General features: G+C 46.4%; 1 protein-coding gene across 1 annotated transcript in view; it reads right to left on the bottom strand.

Annotated features, from left to right (window-relative positions):
* LOC147663830 (sterol 26-hydroxylase, mitochondrial-like) overlaps positions 1-17,822 on the bottom strand; it is a 258,274-nt gene that overhangs the window by 106,167 nt on the left and 134,285 nt on the right. Inside the window, exon 2 of the mRNA XM_086950175.1 lies at positions 7,311-7,501. Coding sequence (XP_086806301.1) covers positions 7,311-7,501 — 191 coding nt within the window. The remainder of the gene's footprint in view (positions 1-7,310; positions 7,502-17,822) is intronic.

Raw genomic sequence — 17,822 nt, 5'->3', positions numbered from 1 at the left:
AGCAGTCCCTCCATTAGCGGCGGCCGCCCGTGCCAGCTGCAGCAGTCTGAAAAAGCGTTTTTAGAACAGCCTGACCAACAGCTGCCTGTTGTTTTGAATGCACGTCTACACAGTAGTGCTTGGTGAAAGTATGAGTGGTAGACCATGTGGCTGCTCTACAGATGTCTTCTAAGGGAATGTTACCTAAGAACGCCATAGAGGCCCCCAACTTCCTAGTGGAGTGGGCCCTCGGTGGTATAGTGAGAGTGCGCTTTGCTTTAGCGTAGCAGATCTGAATGCACTTTACTATCCATCTAGCTATTCCTGCTTTGGAGATTGCGTTTCCCTTGTGTTGAGTGGCAAAAGCAACAAAAAGTTGTTTGGTTTTGCGGAAATCTTTTGTCCTGTCCACATAATACATCAAGGCCCTCTTCACATCAAGAGTGTGGAGCATCCGCTCCGCCAGCGTCTCTGGGTTTTGGAAAAACACCGGCAATTCAATGGTTTGGTTTATGTGAAAATGTGAGACCACTTTTGGTAAGAACTTAGGGTTAGTGCGAAGCACCACCCTGTTAGCATGTACCTGGAAGAAAGGTTCTTGGATGGTGAGCGCCTGCAGCTCGCTTACCCTCCGTAGCGATGTAATTGCTACTAAGAACGCAACCTTCCAAGTCAAAAACTGGAGCTCACAAGAGTGCAGTGGCTCAAAGGGAGGACCCATCAGCCTTGTAAGAACCACATTGAGGTTCCATTCTGGAGCTGGTGGAGTCCTTGGTGGAATGACCCTTTTGAGTCCTTCCAGAAAAGCCTTGATAGCAGGGACCTTAAAGAGAGACAGGTGCTGCCTATTTTGGAGGTATGCTGCCATAGCAGACAGGTGAATGCGGATGGAAGAGTACGCTAGATTACATCGATACAGATGAAAAAGGTAACATATGATGTTCTGAATGGAAGCATCTAGCGGGTCAATGCTGTGGTCCACACAGTAGATGACAAACCTCTTCCATTTAGCCGCATAACAAGCTCTAGTAGTGGGCTTCCTTGCCTCCCGAATGATGTCCATGCAATCGGGAGGAAGATTGAGGTAGCCAAACTCTAGGACTTCAGGAGCCAGATCGCCAGGTTGAGCTGTTGCGGATCTGGGTGCTGAATGTCGCCATGGCTCTGCGTCAGAAGGCTGGGAGTGAGATGAAGCCTTTGATGCGGTACCACGGAGAGTTCCAGAAACGTGGTGTACCACGGTTGGCGAGCCCACGTTGGAGCAACCAGGATGAGAGTCATCGAGTGCTGCCTGAGCTTGCGTGCCACCAGCGGAATCAGAGGTGCTGGGGGAAAAGCGTACGCAAATCTGCCTGACCAGTTCATCCACATCGCATTGCCCTGTGATTGGGGGTGTGGGAACCTGGCGGCGAAGCTTTGGCATTTTGCGTTCTCCTTTGTGGCGAACAGGTCTATCTCTGGATGACCCCACCTTTGGAAGTACGGTTGGAGTACTGATGGATGTAACTCCCACTCGTGCATCTGATGGCTGTGTCTGCTGAGCAGATCCGCCATCTGGTTGTCCTTGCCTGGGAGATGTTCTGCCATGAGGAAGATGTTCCTCTGAATGGCCCACTTCCACATGCTCTGAGCCAGATGAGACAGCTGTGGAGAGTGTGTTCCCCCTTGCTTCTGGATGTAGTACATGGCCGTCATGTTGTCCGTCCGGATCAACACGACCTTGTTGCACAGATGTACTTTGAACGCCTTTAAGGCCATGAAGATTGCCATCAGTTCCAACACATTGATGTGCATCTTCCTTTGCTGAAGTGTCCATAGTCCCTGCACCGTGTAATGGAGTACATGCGCTCCCCATCCCTGGAGAGAGGCGTCCGTTGTTAGGATGATCTGTGGGACAGGCTCTTGGAATGGTCGGCCCTTGCAAAGGTTTTGTGGATTCCACCAATGCAGAGAGTTGTACGCCCGACCGCTCACCAACACTAGGTCTGTCAGTTGCCCATGAGCCTGAGTCCACTGACGTGCCAGGCACTCCTGAAGCGGACGCATATGTAGTCTCGCGTGCGGGACAATGGAGATGCAGGAGGCCATCATGCCTATCAACTGCATGAACACCCTCGCTGGAAGCGAGGTCTGGGGTCTGAATCGTTGGATCAGCGCCTGGATACCGGCGATTCTCACTGAACTCGGCTGCGCAGTGGCCGCCAGAGTGTTGATCGTCGCGCCCAGATACTGTCGCACGTGGGCGGGCTGGAGATGGGACTTTGGGTAGTTCAGAGAGAATCCCAGATCGTGCAGGAGGTGAATGGTGCGTGACACGTGGTCTACGCACTGCTGTTCCGTTTTTGCCTGAATAAGCCAGTCGTCTAGGTATGGAAAGACATGGACGTGCTGGCGACGGAGATGCGCTGCTACAGTCGCTAGGCATTTGGTGAAAACTCTTGGTGCCGTGGTGACCCCGAACGGCAGGACTCTGAACTGGTAATGCTGGTCTAAGATCTTGAATCTGAGATACTTCCTGTGTGAAGGATGCAGGGGAATATGGAAATAGGCATCCTTCAGATCCAGCGTTGCTAGGAAGTCCCCCCGTTGAAGCAGGGGAAGCACCTGCTGCAATGTGAGCATATGGAAGTGCTCTGAGTTGATGTACCAGTTCAGGGGCCTGAGGTCCAGGATCGGCCTGAGTGATCCGTCCTTTTTGGGAATTAGAAAATACAGGGAGTAAACCCCTGTTCCCCGTTCTTGCAATGGAACGAGCTCTATCGCCCCTTTTTGCAGCATGATTAGTACCTCTTGCTGCAACAAGGTCAAGTGCTCGTCGGACATAGCACGGCCTCTTGGCGGTATGTCCGGTGGAATGGACGTAAGTTCTAGACAGTACCCGTACTGGATAAGAGACCTCACCCACCTGTCCGTGGTGATGGACCTCCACGCCGGCAGGAACTGCTGTAGTCTCCCCCCGACAGGTGTTGTGTGATCGGGGGGAAGTGAGAAGACGTCACTGCTTGTTGGAGGCGGTGGACCTGGAGGCATTGTTTCCACGTCCTCTGCCCTTGATATTATTGCCTCTGTAGCCACCCCTGCCCTTGTTGTTGTTATACGAGGACTGGGTGTTACCCTTGTAGTATTGCGTGGACTGGGATGCCTGGCCTCTTGAGGTGCCTCTTGAATTGGAGCGGCGAAAAGAACCACCCCGAAACTGCTGACTTTGTAAAGCCCCCATAGACTTGGCAGTTTCGGTATCTTTCTTCATTTTCTCTAGGGAGGCATCCACCTCAGGGCCGAACAGATGGTCAGGATTCACCGTCTGACCCAGTAATGTGGTTTGTATGTCGGGCTTGAACCCAGAAATTCGAAGCCAGGCATGGCGTCTGAGTAACACGCTTGTATTGATAGCCCTGGAGGCAGTGTCTGCTACATCTAGGGCACATTTGATGGATGCATTAGTAATGAGTTTACCCTCCTGAATGAGCATCTCCCCCGCCTCCTTGTATTGGTCAGGCAAGTGTTGTAGGATGGCCTCTAATGTGTCATAATGGGCCCTATCATAACGTGCAAGCAGGGCTTGGGTGTTAGAAATCCTCCAGATGTTTGCTGCCTGTGCAGCAATGCGTTTGCCTGATGCCTCAAAGATCTTTGACTCTTTGTCTGGGGGAGGAGCATCACCAGTAGTCTGCGAATTCGCCCTCTTTCGAGCGTTGGACACCACCAGGGAGTCCAATGGCAAATGTCCCTTAATATACGTGGGATCCGTGGGCGCCGCCTTATACTTCCTGTCGATGCGAGGATTGACCACCCGCGCCCGGGTGGGCTCCTTGAAGACCTCCTGTGCATGCTTCAGCACCCCTTTGAGCATAGGTAGCGTTTTGACTTGCTTTTCGGCTACCGAGAAGGTGTCGACCAAGAAGTCCGCATCCACAGGGTCTGAGTGCAGTTCGACGTCATGGTTCGCTGCAGCTCTCTCTATTAATGCATTAAACGCCGCCGAGTCCTCCGTCGGGGACGTCTTTGTGGCGAAAAGTTGAGTGTCCTGACCTGACTGCAGGTCGTCCGTGTCGCCTCCCGCCGTCCAGGGCACCTGCTCCTCGTCCGGATCCGAGTACGCAGGATAGTTGTACTCGTCGTCCTCCTCGTCCACCTCAGGCACTGGGGAATGGGCCGGCGAGCGTTCCATGGCTTGTGGAGACAGAGGTTCCATCAGAGCCGAAGAGTCCGCAGAGTACTTTTTGCTCTTAAGTGGAATCCTAAAAGGTTCCAATGGCGGCTCCGACGTAATCTTTCGTTTGAGGAGCGACAATTTTCCGGTGTTGGCGTCGATTGTTACCTCTCGACGTTCCTCCACCGCGAGCGGTTGGAGCCGAAGCTTCGATACCACCAAGGCAGCTTTCGGCGTCAATACTTCCTGAGAATGTCCGCTCTGCTTAGGCGCGAAGACCTTCGGCGCCGACTTGGGAGGAAGGGTAAAACGGATGGGCGTTCGTTCCTTGGCAGGCTTCGGCGTGGGCCTAGGCACGACAGTGTCCTGGCTGGGAACCACAGTGTACTGTTGGATCCGCTTCAAGGATTCTCCCACCTTTTTAGTAAGGGATGCCGAGGGCTGAACCGTCTCGAGCGACTCATCGTCTCCGAGAGCCCGGTCGCCGGCAGGCCTCTTCTTCGGTGCCGACGCCCCCTGGCCTGTCGCACCATCGGCGTGACGCTTCTTCGAAGCCGTCTTCGGGTCCGCGACCCCTCTCGGTGCCGACGCAGCCGCGTCGGAAGTCTTCACCTTCGGTGCCGACCCAGAGGACTTCGGGTCGGCCATTTTGGCGCGGCTTTTGTGGTCGGCCATCTTGGCGTGGCTCTTCGAGTCGGCCATTTTGGGTTTCGTGGAAGTTGACGCCTCCAGAACCTTCTTTACCAACGCCAGTTTCGGTTTCGGTTTCGCATCCGAGGGTGCGGGACCGGTTGGCTTCACTTTCGGTTTCTTGCCAGAAATGTCCGTGACCGGGCCCGTAGGCGGGGACGTAGGACTTATAGTAAGATCTCGGGTAAGGCCCGAAGGCGATCCCTCAACCTGGGCCGTATGACGGGGGGAAACCCCGGAGTCCGTTTGGGGATGCTCTTCCTCTGAGCTATCTCCCATCGCGGCACAAATCAGTTCGTCGTCCCCTACCTCACCGGAGGCTTCGTCGCAGGCCTCCTCGTCCGCGTCGTAGGCCTCTTCCTCGGACGCGGGGCCAGAGTCCGACTCTTGTACGCCGGCATCCTCCTCGATCGATTCCTGAAAGATGTCATCAGGTGGGGGTGCCGAAGCCGACAACTGTGCCTGGAGTCGATTAGCTCGGCGAATCTTCAAAGTTTTCTTACTCCTAAACTTTGAACACGCCATGCAGGTGTCTTCACGGTGATCCGGTGACAAGCATGTGTTGCACACCGGGTGCACGTCGAGGTGCGAATATTTCGAGTGACATAGCGGACACTTCTTGAATGGAGTCCGCTCCATCGCAAATGCGGTAGTGTAGGCCCGTCCGCGTCGAAGCACGTGGAAGGGCAGTAGGAGATTGGAGCTGAGAGTCAGTAAGAGAACCCGAACGCAACTATACCGACGCCCAGCCTAAAGACCTTTTGGTCTCAAGTAAAATCGAACAACTATCGGTTCCGAAGGAGGGAACCGAAAACACATCCGAACCCTATGGCGGAAAAAAACAATCTGGGGATGGAGGCGATGCCCATGCGCACTGTAGTCCAGGGGAGGAGCCACCTATCTCGTGATACTTCGAAGACTCTTCCAGGACAACAATGTGCAATCATCCGGACCCAACACTAGGTGGCGGACTATGCACAGATATGAATTCAGCAGCCCACATGCCTCGAACTTTGCGTTTTCTGTGTCTTCTGGAGGTGTCCGGATGGGGTTGACATATTGAGGTGGACAGTTTGCAGTTAGCGCAGGAGCGTATTCCAATTTTATGGAGGTTAAGTATTGAGCACCTGGGATTGAGGGTAGGGCGTAGCGCTTTCAATTCCGATGACGATCTTACCAGCCTGGAAAGTACAGGGGGAGCGGGAGCCTCTGCCTCGTGCCCCGTCCTGGCACGGACGGGCACAGACGGGCTAGTCTTTGGCGTGTCTTCGGCGTGCCGATGGTGTGCCCGCTGCGCTCGTCCGCTGCGCTTCCGAGAACTGAGCATGGTAATAAGGAGGAGGAGGGGGCGTGGCTACTTGGGAGGGGCGTGGCCCCGAGTCACGTGGGTGGTGACGTTTACAGGGATATTGATCTTCCCACAACAGCGCTCGAGAAAAGTGCAACCAAATTAACACAGTTTCACGTTATTAAAATCAACAGAAAACAGTGCGAGTGAGAGTACAAGTTTTAAAAAAGTCGAGGAGCAACACCCCCGGCTTCCGGCTCAAGGGTAGCTAGCAGGTCAACACCGGCTGCAACTCACCGCGGCGTTTAAAAGTCTCCGGAAGGGGCATGGCTACTTGGGAGGGGCGTGGCCCCGAGTCACGTGGGTGGTGACGTTTACAGGGATATTGATCTTCCCACAACAGCGCTCGAGAAAAGTGCAACCAAATTAACACAGTTTCACGTTATTAAAATCAACAGAAAACAGTGCGAGTGAGAATACAAGTTTTAAAATAGTCGAGGAGCAACAACCCCGGCTTCCGCCTCAAGGGTAGCTAGCAGGTCAACACCGGCTGCAACTCAGCGCGGTGTTTTAAAGTCTCCGGGAGGGGCGTGGCTACTTGGGAGGGGCGTGGCCCCGAGTCACGTGGGTGGTGACGTTTACAGGGATATTGATCTTCCCACAACAGCGCTCGGGAAAAGTGCAACCAAATTAACACAGTTTCACGTTATTAAAATCAACAGAAAACAGTGCGAGTGAGAATACAAGTTTTAAAATAGTCGAGGAGCAACAACCCCGGCTTCCGCCTCAAGGGTAGCTAGCAGGTCAACACCGGCTGCAACTCAGCGCGGCGTCTTTTTAAATGATATATTTGTGTAAACATACGTTTGGATTACATTTGTTGTGTTGATTACATACGCTCTGTGTGCTTCCCTCCTTCTCCATTCTATTGTGGTATTTATAGTTTAGTTTCACCTGATGTGTTATTATTTTAATATTAGAGTACTCCTCCTAGGGATAACCTTGTTGATTATTGGAAGACCATGAAAGGTGAATGGTTAGGAAGAGGCAGGCATGACCAGAATGGATGGGGCAGAAAGCTCTTATCTAAGCCTCAGGCTATGCCCCTGTGGGGGTAAGATCCGGCATTCCCTTTCAGATACTTTTAAAAGCAGTAGAGAGATGACTAGCATTATCAGGCACACATATCCCCACTCTTACTCAGTCAAGGGCCCATAGGCAAACTCTCTCAAGTCCCTGTGTTCTTTCCAGAGGGCCATGTCATTCCTCATGGGGTATTTCCCTTCGTGCCGCAGCACCCACTCCGCAATCTCTGGCGACGCGATGTTCATGTTCTTGTACTGTCCGAATGTGGACTTCCACATGGTCCCGTACATCTTCTTATATACCAGCTGCAAGACACAAGGTAGACAGTGGACAATCAGTGGCAGAGCCCATATGGCTGATGATGATAACTTTTATACATTTAGTCATTTCTGAGTGATGTCAATAACAGGTTTTACTATTGCACAGTTTAATGGTACTCAATTTATTAAGCCTGAAGAATGGAATTCTTGGCCACCCGAAAGGTTTCTGAAAATATTGCAACACCCTTTAGAAAAGCAATAAGACATAAAAATAGACAGATTCTAGAATTAAGAGCTACTGTTCTAGTATAAAGACAATATAGCCAAAAACCTCAAATGGCGCCAAAGTAAAGGGTGGGATGTGAGAGTTTACTTTCCGCAGCCGTGACTGTAATTGCCAGTTGTTTCGGTGGCCTGTGGTGCTCCTACTAGTGCAGTGTATGAGTGCAGAGTATGTATATGGACTCTTTCAATCTTGTTATGCTGAGGAGTATACACTAGTGGTGAAGCGGATGGAAACATGTGCTATGAGAAATAGTTTCTTCAACTCTGAGAAGTAGGTGTTCCAGGAAATCACAAGCTAACTGGCGAAGAATCAAGTAGAAACTGTGGAATGTGACCAAAGAAGCCTGACTAAATGCTAATTGGTGAAATAGCAAGTCCCCAAAAATATTTCTTGATGAAAACTTAAGTTTTGTCATCAAAAGCATACATTAAGTGATCCTCAACAACTGTATGACTCAATAATTGACCTACACAAAAACCTTGGCATTGGATTCCACCAATAGGCATGAAAGTCACAGCTCTTTTTCACAATTGATGACTTGAAGTGAAGCAGTACACAGAAAGGGTGGAGAGGGCAGTAGCGATCAGTGACACTGCTAAGTGCAGAGAAAGCCTTTGGCGCGGAGTGAAGGACTCCATCTTAGGAGGCTGACGGTATGAGCTTCGGTGCTGTAATGGAGAGTGGAAAGTGGAAAATGATGCTGCAGGGCAGACATAATTCAGATGTTTAGAGTGATATACAATGTTTTGGGAACACAGTGGAATAGGGGTATCCATTATCACTTCATTTTGTTGCCATTGCTATAGAGCAACTAGCTTGTTTACAGAGGTAAGCAATGGATAAGAGACAGATATGTAGCAGCGATGTGTTGGTTAATGTGGCCAGACCAGTCGAGCTGGTCAACCGCATCCTGGAGGAAATTGAAACATTTGGAATGATTTTAGGGGTTACAGTCAATTGGGTCAAATGGTACATCCCAGTTATATTTGAAAATCTGTTCCCTCAAAGAATGTAAGAATTTTGCTAAAGACCTATTTGGCACCTAACCCTGGGTACAAGACTTAAAAGCCAACCCACCTACCAGAGTCCCTTTTAATTTCTTCATTTAAATGCACAATCTAAGTTCAAACCCGGCCTAAAACTCTGTGCTAAAGTTACAGACACACTTTTTGAAAGAAGCTAAAGCACTAGGGGCCAGATGTACTAACGTGTTTTGCGGGCGCAAATAGGTTTTAGACCCATTTGCTACCGCAAAAAATGTGTGGCCCATGTACTAATCCTATTTTGTGAGTCGCAAATCAATTTAACACTCAAAAAATAGGATTAGCGACTTGCTATTAGGAAGGGGTGTTCCAAGGGCGTCCCTTACTTATAGCGACTCCTGAAGCTATGTATGACTATGCAAAACAGTTGCAGTTTTCCACCCATCGTAAAATGGTGGTAAACCACTCACAAATGGCGAGGGGCCCCCAGGGAACCCCTTCCCATTTGTGAGTGGCTCTCAAAATATTTTTTAAGGGCAGGCAGTGGTCCCAGGGACCATTGCCTGCCCTTAAAATATGAAACTGAAAAGTTTCATTTTTCTTGTTCAAATGCATCCCATTTTCCTTTAAGGAAAATGTGCTGCATTTTAAAAATAACAGTTGTATTGCAGTTTAAAAAAAGGCATTATTTAAAAGACATGGTGGCCTTCCCTTCAGTGCCAGACATTCCCAATGGGGTCGAAAATTGCGACAAACTCATTAATACATGCATGAGGCATGCAATTTGCGACCCCATTGGGAATCGCAAACAGTGTCTTAGACACTTGTGCATTTCAAATTGTGAGTCGCAAATTGCGAGTCGCTAATGCGATGCAAATTGCGACTCACAAATTGGTGAGTCGTACATCAGGCTCTAGACGTCTTCCTTGATAAAAAATATTAAATCTACAAACGGGACCAACTGAGTTTGGACTCCTGAATGGTATCAAATCCTTCGTCCCAGAAAATCATTTCAAACATGTGATTCATGCACAGGCTGGACTGCGGGAACGTCTCCTCGCCTCCTCCAACTTGCATTCCAAGCGGCGGCCGGACTGTCCACTGGTGTCTGAAAGTTTGATCAGATCTGTCCCCACCTCATCACCCTGGACGGCCTTCCCTTTGAAGCAAAAGGAATTACCATTTTGGCTGCACATTGACATGGCCCTATGTATCCGGGAACCAGTCATTTCAGGACAACATTATCACTTTCATAGAATCACATCTTTCAAAAGTTCAAAACTCTAAAGCAGTTCTTTTCCGAGAGTGGACCAATGATCTGTCACTTTACTTTTTGTGCTGCAAAATAACAGTGGGCTGTGATACCGCCCTGGGTAATTACCAGTGGCTGAAATAAATGCAAGCATCACTTCATTGCAACGCCTTAAGATCACAGGCACAAATATGGTGACAATCACATAGAGATGCTGCAACGGGTATGCCCAGCCAGAGTTAGAAAAGGCTCTAAGCGGGTGTATATCTGACTGAGGGCATCAGAGTTTGAAACAATACCATCCCATTAGACATGTCTCCTGTTGTTAGAAACAACTATGGCCCCTGAGACCGAATCTTTGGCCAGGTTTACCCGTGCACGGCTGCCCCCAGGAGTTAAGTGGAAGGGGAAGTGGTCACTCTCATATCTTTTCTCAACCCTCATGTCAATCAGTGTGGCCCAAGAATAAAGATCTCAGAAAAAGTGGTCAGTATTATTTCGATCAAGGCCCCTCCTGAAAGTAGGGTGCCTCTTTGGGTCTGAGGGAGCACAGCATTACAGGTTCTTAGTTGGCATGAGAGTGATGTGTCACTGCCACAGCTGCACCTGCTGCTGTTTCACTTTCCTGCTCTTTTGTTGTCTTATCTATTTCCTCATTTTCCTTTCAACAACAATGATTACATGGGGTGTATTGATCCACTTGGTCCACTTGGTCACATGACATCACAATCACGCAGCACGCACCCCGAGGGCTAATGATAAATAAAGGACGCCTGTGTGGGCTCCATATATGGGTGCGGGTAGACCTGATCTACTCTGAAGGACAAATGGATTGAGGCCGCCACCACACGAAGCTCAGCACTAGACTACAAGGCTTCCTGGAGGGAGAAGAGAGGCCCAACATAGCTCATCTGATCAGCTTATTAATGATTAAACTTGGTAATAGCGTTTACCTCATTCTTCCAAAGTAAATTTTAATGGCGAAAGCGGATCAATAATAAAATGTCAAAATTGGATAAATGAAGCCACAAATTCTCCTACATCACTAAAGTCTCAGGAAACTGCCCAAGCTAAAATTAGTGTTCAGAGTCAATGTCAAAATGTCTGCAGCACAAACAAGGGCACCAAGAAATGTCACTTAAAGAAGATCCGGCTTTACACCCATTCGCAAGATCTCAGATGGGAACGAGGGGTTGTGGCGGATTGCGAAACGAGGAGGGTCCACTGCGGTCAGCATTCCAGGCAGAAGAAAACAAATCAAGGAGCTGATTACGATTTGGTGGATGGGAAACTCCATCACACACATGACAGATATGGTAGACAGTCAAAATATCGAGTTGGAAATATCGACCTACCATAATATTGAGTCTGAAATATCGAAGGAGCATAATATCGAAGGCAAGAATATCGTAGGACAGAATATCGACCCAAGGTAAGTAATATCGAAATACTTAATATCGATGTAAGTAATATCGAAGTTAGTAATATCGATAGCATATATATCGATGTTAATAATTTCGATGACACTAATATCGATATTTGTATTATTTTATAGTTTTTTATTATGTATGTGTTATATGTTTAATTTAAGTATTTAAAATAATTACTATTATATGTGTATACATTTTCTATAATAATATAGAAATTTATAAGGAAATTTGATGTTTTAGTACCGGAGCGGGTTGTGGGTTTATAGGGGAATAGGGTGGGAAGTAATTTAATTATGGTAAGTTGATTAATAATTAGTAGGATTAATTAATTAATTATAATTATTTGCTAATTAATATTGATTAATTGGGAAATAATTAATTGATTAATTGATATATATTTTCTGTAGCGGGATGTGGGTTTATAGGGGAATAGGGTGGGGAGTAATTTAATAATAATTAATTAATTAATATATGTTTTTAAATATTTATAACTAATTAATTAATTGGCAAATAATTAACATTAATTAGTTAATTAATTAATATAATTTTGTACATATTTTAAATTAGTAATTAATTGGTAATTAAATAATATTAGTTAGTTAATTACATTATTAGAGTAATTTATTTATATATATCATTTTTAGTTACTGTTAATTAATTAATTGGGGGAAAATGATATTAATTATTAAATTATATTAATTACAGCTTATGTGCTAATATATTTACTTTATTGTTATTGTTAATTAATTATTAATTGCTAATTAAATAATATTATTTAACTTTGGGTTAAGGAGTATTTTTAGGGTTCAGGGTCATTTTTGGGTTTTTGGGTAAAGGGGTATTTTGAGTGTTTAGGGTCAGTTTTCAGTTTTTGGGTAAAGGGGTATTTTTAGGGTTCAGGGTCAGTTTTCAGTTTTTGGGTAAAGGGGTATTTTTAGGGTTCAGGGTCAGTTTTCAGTTCATGGGTAAAGGGGTATTTTTAGGGTTCAGGGTCAGTTTTCAGTTCATGGGTAAAGGGGTATTTTTAGGGTTCAGGGTCAGTTTTCAGTTCATGGGTAAAGGGGTATTTTTAGGGTTCAGGGTCAGTTTTCAGTTTTTGGGTAAAGGGGTATTTTTAGGGTTCAGGTTCAGTTTTCAGTTCTTGGGTAAAGGGGTATTTTTAGGGTTCAGGGTCAGTTTTCAGTTTTTGGGTAAAGGGGTATTTTTAGGGTTCAGGGTCAGTTTTCAGTTTTTGGGTAAAGGGGTATTTTTAGGGTTCAGGGTCAGTTTTCAGTTCTTGGGTAAAGCAGTATTTTTAGGGTTCAGGGTCAGTTTTCAGTTTTTGGGTAAAGGGGTATTTTTAGAGTTCAGGGTCAGTTTTCAGTTCTTGGGTAAAGGGGTATTTTTAGGGTTCAGGGTCAGTTTTCAGTTTTTGGGTAAAGGGGTATTTTTAGGGTTCAGGGTCAGTTTTCAGTTTTTGGGTAAAGGGGTATTTTTAGGGTTCAGGGTCAGTTTTCAGTTCTTGGGTAAAGGGGTATTTTTAGGGTTCAGGGTCAGTTTTCAGTTTTTGGGTAAAGGGGTATTTTTAGGGTTCAGGGTCAGTTTTCAGTTTTTGGGTAAAGGGGTATTTTTAGGGTTCAGGGTCAGTTTTCAGTTCGTGGGTAAACGGGTGGTTTTTGGGTTCAGGGTCAGTTTTCTCGACTGTTGCACTCTCTGGAGTGGGAATAGTAATTTTATCCCTACGCTATCAAACGCTTTCCCTACTGTTCCACTCTCTGGAGTAGGAATAGTAATTTTTACCCTTACGCTATCCAACGTTTTATATAATTAATTGTTAAAATATCACATGTTTATTTTATTTTTTATATTACTTACATTTTATGTATGTTATTGTTTTATGTTTGTACATGTATTAGTAAATTAGAATATATTTCATTAATTTATAAATTAGTAAATTAATTATTAATACTTATTGTTCAGTACATATATATTATATCTTTACTGTATATATTTAATTAATGTATTATTAATATATATGTTTTATTTATTAATTTTAAACATTATTAGATACTTTTAAATATGTATATTTTATTTATTAGTGTTATATACTTACTTTTACATTTATATATATTAAAAAAAAATCGATATTTTGAACATCGATATTTTTTACAACTATATTATTTTTTCGATATTTTTGTACTTACCATGTTGTAGATAGGATGTCGATATTTTTGCCCTCGATATTGTTGACTCGATATTCTTGTAGGTCGATATTTTTGTAGTCGAAATTCTGTCATAGATCCGACAGATATCACGTCCGCCATATTCCAAGTTCCATAAGATATGATGAAATTGTAATACGGCGGACAGGATATCCGTCACGTTTGCGACAGAGTAATCCTGTCCGCCAAACTCAGAATCAAGCACTGAGTGATTCCACACTTGACTTCCACCCGACCAAAACGAATCTCTAGCCACCAGCACGCGGCATCAAGCAAAGCCAACCTGGGGGGCTGCAAAGGTTCCAGCTTATATAATCGTTCACCGTGCAACCATGTAGAGGCTCTTAGATGTTCTTGGTTCAAGGGCTGTGCAACTAACATCTGGATTCAAACATGCACCTACATGTTCAGACGTCTCAGCATTCTCATTGCTGTTGGCCGGACAGCCAGGACTCGATAGAGGGGTTACTTGGAACACCAGGATCCGTTGACCCCCTCCTTGTCTTTCATGCAATCCCCGTAGAGGTTTGGCAGTGGATTCTGGAAATGGAATTCAATGGTACCGGATACATCGTTGAGACCTTATCTTATATTTGGACTGGTAAGGGGTTCCCCGTGTGAAAAGTCACCCCGAATTGTTCTTGTCCTCCCATGTGCTTGTCCCCAGGGTAACATCAATCAAGTTCTTTGCCCCACTGTCAAGCTCACAAGTTCCAAAGTTTTGGCCTGATGCACTATCCATGTTTGCAAACCAGGAATATGAAAACTGCAGACAAAAATTTTGCGAACGGGGATGTAATGTGTGAAGCGACCTATGGACTAATAAGTTGCATCACAAACTGCCCAATCAGACGGAAAATTAACTGTATGACGAATAATAATTAGGCAGGTCAATATTTATGACCATTTCTGATTGGTGGCAAATGCAGGGAGTGGCCCCAATTGGACAGCCTGCTCCTGGGGCTGCCCATTAGAAGTCTCAAAGGGGAGGCTCCCCAAAGCAGCACTTCTCCTTTAAGAAATAGATAACATCCACTTGAGGAGTTGATAAAAGTCATAATGAATTGCAGATAGCAAGACCCCTTCTAAATGTGGTTCGTGATGACTCCAAAATACCTTTCGGCAGCCGGGGACGCTTTTATGACTTGCAAAAAGGGTTTAAACATGTCAAGCCCATCTTTTGTCGTTTTAACTCCAGGGGTTTTGTTCATGTTTCGATGTCCGCTCCTTCCTCCCTTCCCTTGTAGGCACCGTTGGTTCCAAACACCCGCCGCTCCTGCATGGACACAGCCCCGGGGCAGGCGGGGTGACAGCCAGGCTGTGCAGGCATCAGGCCGCATCAGTGGTGGAATGTGGGGTCGGCCAGAGAGGTGGGATGGTGAGAGAGGGCTGTGTGATGCAGGCTGAGGTCAGCCCAGCAGCAGGCCTCAGAGCACCTGCAGATCAGACAGCAGCAAAGCACGCGGCCCACCAAGCTTCACTCACAACCCCCTCGGGTTGGCTTTGGTGTGAGCACAGGTTTGACAACTGTCAGTGCCACAAACAGAGGTAGAGTGTTGGTAAATGTACTGCAAGCTTCCCTCACACACATATTAAGAGGTGGAGCGCTGGTAAATGTACTGCAAGCTTCCCTCGCACACATATTAAGAGGTAGAGCGCTGGTAAATGTACTGCAAGCTTTCCTCGCACACATATTAAGAGGTAGAGCACTGGTAAATGTACTGCAGGCTTCCCTCGCACACACATTAAGAGGTAGAGCATTGGTAAATGTACTGCAAGCTTCCCTCACACACATATTAAGAGGTAGAGCATTGGTAAATGTACTGCAAGCTTCCCTCACACACATATTAAGAGGTGGAGCGCTGGTAAATGTACTGCAAGCTTCCCTCGCACACATATTAAGAGGTAGAGCGCTGGTAAATGTACTGCAAGCTTTCCTCGCACACATATTAAGAGGTAGAGCGCTGGTAAATCTACTGCAGGCTTCCCTCGCACACACATTAAGAGGTAGAGCATTGGTAAATGTACTGCAAGCTTCCCTCACACACATATTAAGAGGTAGAGCGCTGGTAAATCTACTGCAAGCTTCCCTCGCACACACATTAAGAGATAGAGCATTGGTAAATGTACTGCAAGCTTCCCTCACACACATATTAGGAGGTAGAGCGCTGGTAAATCTAATGCAAGCTTCCCTCACACACATATTAGGAGGTAGAGCGCTGGTAAATGTACTGCAAGCTTCCCTCACACACATATTAAGAGGTGGAGCGCTGGTAAATGTACTGCAAGCTTCCCTCGCACACATATTAAGAGGTAGAGCGCTGGTAAATGCACTGCAAGCTTCCCTCGCACACATATTAAGAGGTGGAGCGTTGGTAAATGTACTGCAAGCTTCCCTCGCACACAAATTAAGAGGTAGAGCATTGGTAAATGTACTGCAAGCTTCCCTCGCACACATATTAAGAGGTAGAGCGCTGGTAAATGTACTGCAAGCTTCCCTCACACACATATTAAGAGGTAGAGCACTGGCAAATGTACTGCAAGCTTCCCTCGCACACATATTAAGAGGTAGAGCACTGGTAAATGTACTGCAAGCTTCCCTCGCACACATATTAAGAGGTAGAGCACTGGTAAATGTACTGCAAGCTTCCCTCGCACACATATTTAGAGGTAGAGCACTGGTAAATCTACTGCAAGCTTCCCTCACACACATATTAAGAGGTAGAGCGCTGGGAAATGTACTGCAAGCTTCTCTCGCACACATATTAAGAGGTAGAGCGCTGGTAAATGTACTGCAAGCTGCCCTCACACACATATTAAGAGGAAGAGCGCTGGTAAATGTAAAGCAAGCTTCCCTCACACACATATTAAGAGGTAGAGCGCTGGTAAATCTACTGCAAGCTTCCCTCGCACACATATTAGGAGGTAGAGCACTGGTAAATCTACTGCAAGCTACCCTCACACACATATTAAGAGGTAGAGCGTTGGTAAATGTACTGCAAGCTTCCCTCACACACATATTAAGAGGCAGAGCGTTGGTAAAGGTACTGCAAGCTTCCCTCGCACACATATTAAGAGGTAGAGCATTGGTAAATGTACTTCAAGCTTCCCTCACACACATATTAAGAGGTAGAATGCTGGTAAATCTACTGCAAGCTTCCCTCACACACATATTAGGAGGTAGAGCGCTGGTAAATGTACTGCAAGCTTCCCTCACTCGCATATTAAGAGGTAGAGTGCTGGTAAATCTACTGCAAGCTACCCTCACACACATATTAAGAGGTAGAGCGTTGGTAAATGTACTGCAAGCTTCCCTCGCGCACATATTAAGAGGTAGAGCGCTGGTAAATGTACTGCAAGCTTCCCTCGCACACATATTAAGAGGTAGAGCGCTGGTAAATGTACTGCAAGCTTCCCTCGCACACATATTAAGAGGTAGAGCGCTGGTAAATCTACTGCAAGCTTCCCTCACACACATATTAAGAGGTAGAGCATTGGTAAATGTACTGCAAGCTTCCCTCACACACATATTAAGAGGTGGAGCGCTGGTAAATGTACTGCAAGCTTCCCTCGCACACATATTAAGAGGTAGAGCGCTGGTAAATGTACTGCAAGCTTTCCTCGCACACATATTAAGAGGTAGAGCGCTGGTAAATCTACTGCAGGCTTCCCTCGCACACACATTAAGAGGTAGAGCATTGGTAAATGTACTGCAAGCTTCCCTCACACACATATTAAGAGGTAGAGCGCTGGTAAATCTACTGCAAGCTTCCCTCGCACACACATTAAGAGGTAGAGCATTGGTAAATGTACTGCAAGCTTCCCTCACACACATATTAGGAGGTAGAGCGCTGGTAAATCTAATGCAAGCTTCCCTCACACACATATTAGGAGGTAGAGCGCTGGTAAATGTACTGCAAGCTTCACTCACACACATATTAAGAGGTGGAGCGCTGGTAAATGTACTGCAAGCTTCCCTCGCACACATATTAAGAGGTAGAGCGCTGGTAAATGCACTGCAAGCTTCCCTCGCACACATATTAAGAGGTGGAGCGTTGGTAAATGTACTGCAAGCTTCCCTCGCACACAAATTAAGAGGTAGAGCATTGGTAAATGTACTGCAAGCTTCCCTCGCACACATATTAAGAGGTAGAGCGCTGGTAAATGTACTGCAAGCTTCCCTCACACACATATTAAGAGGTAGAGCACTGGTA

Source organism: Lissotriton vulgaris, unplaced genomic scaffold (assembly GCF_964263255.1).
Source record: "Lissotriton vulgaris unplaced genomic scaffold, aLisVul1.2 SCAFFOLD_1899, whole genome shotgun sequence".
NCBI lineage: Eukaryota > Metazoa > Chordata > Amphibia > Caudata > Salamandridae > Lissotriton > Lissotriton vulgaris.
This window is presented reverse-complemented; position numbering and strand designations above follow the sequence as displayed.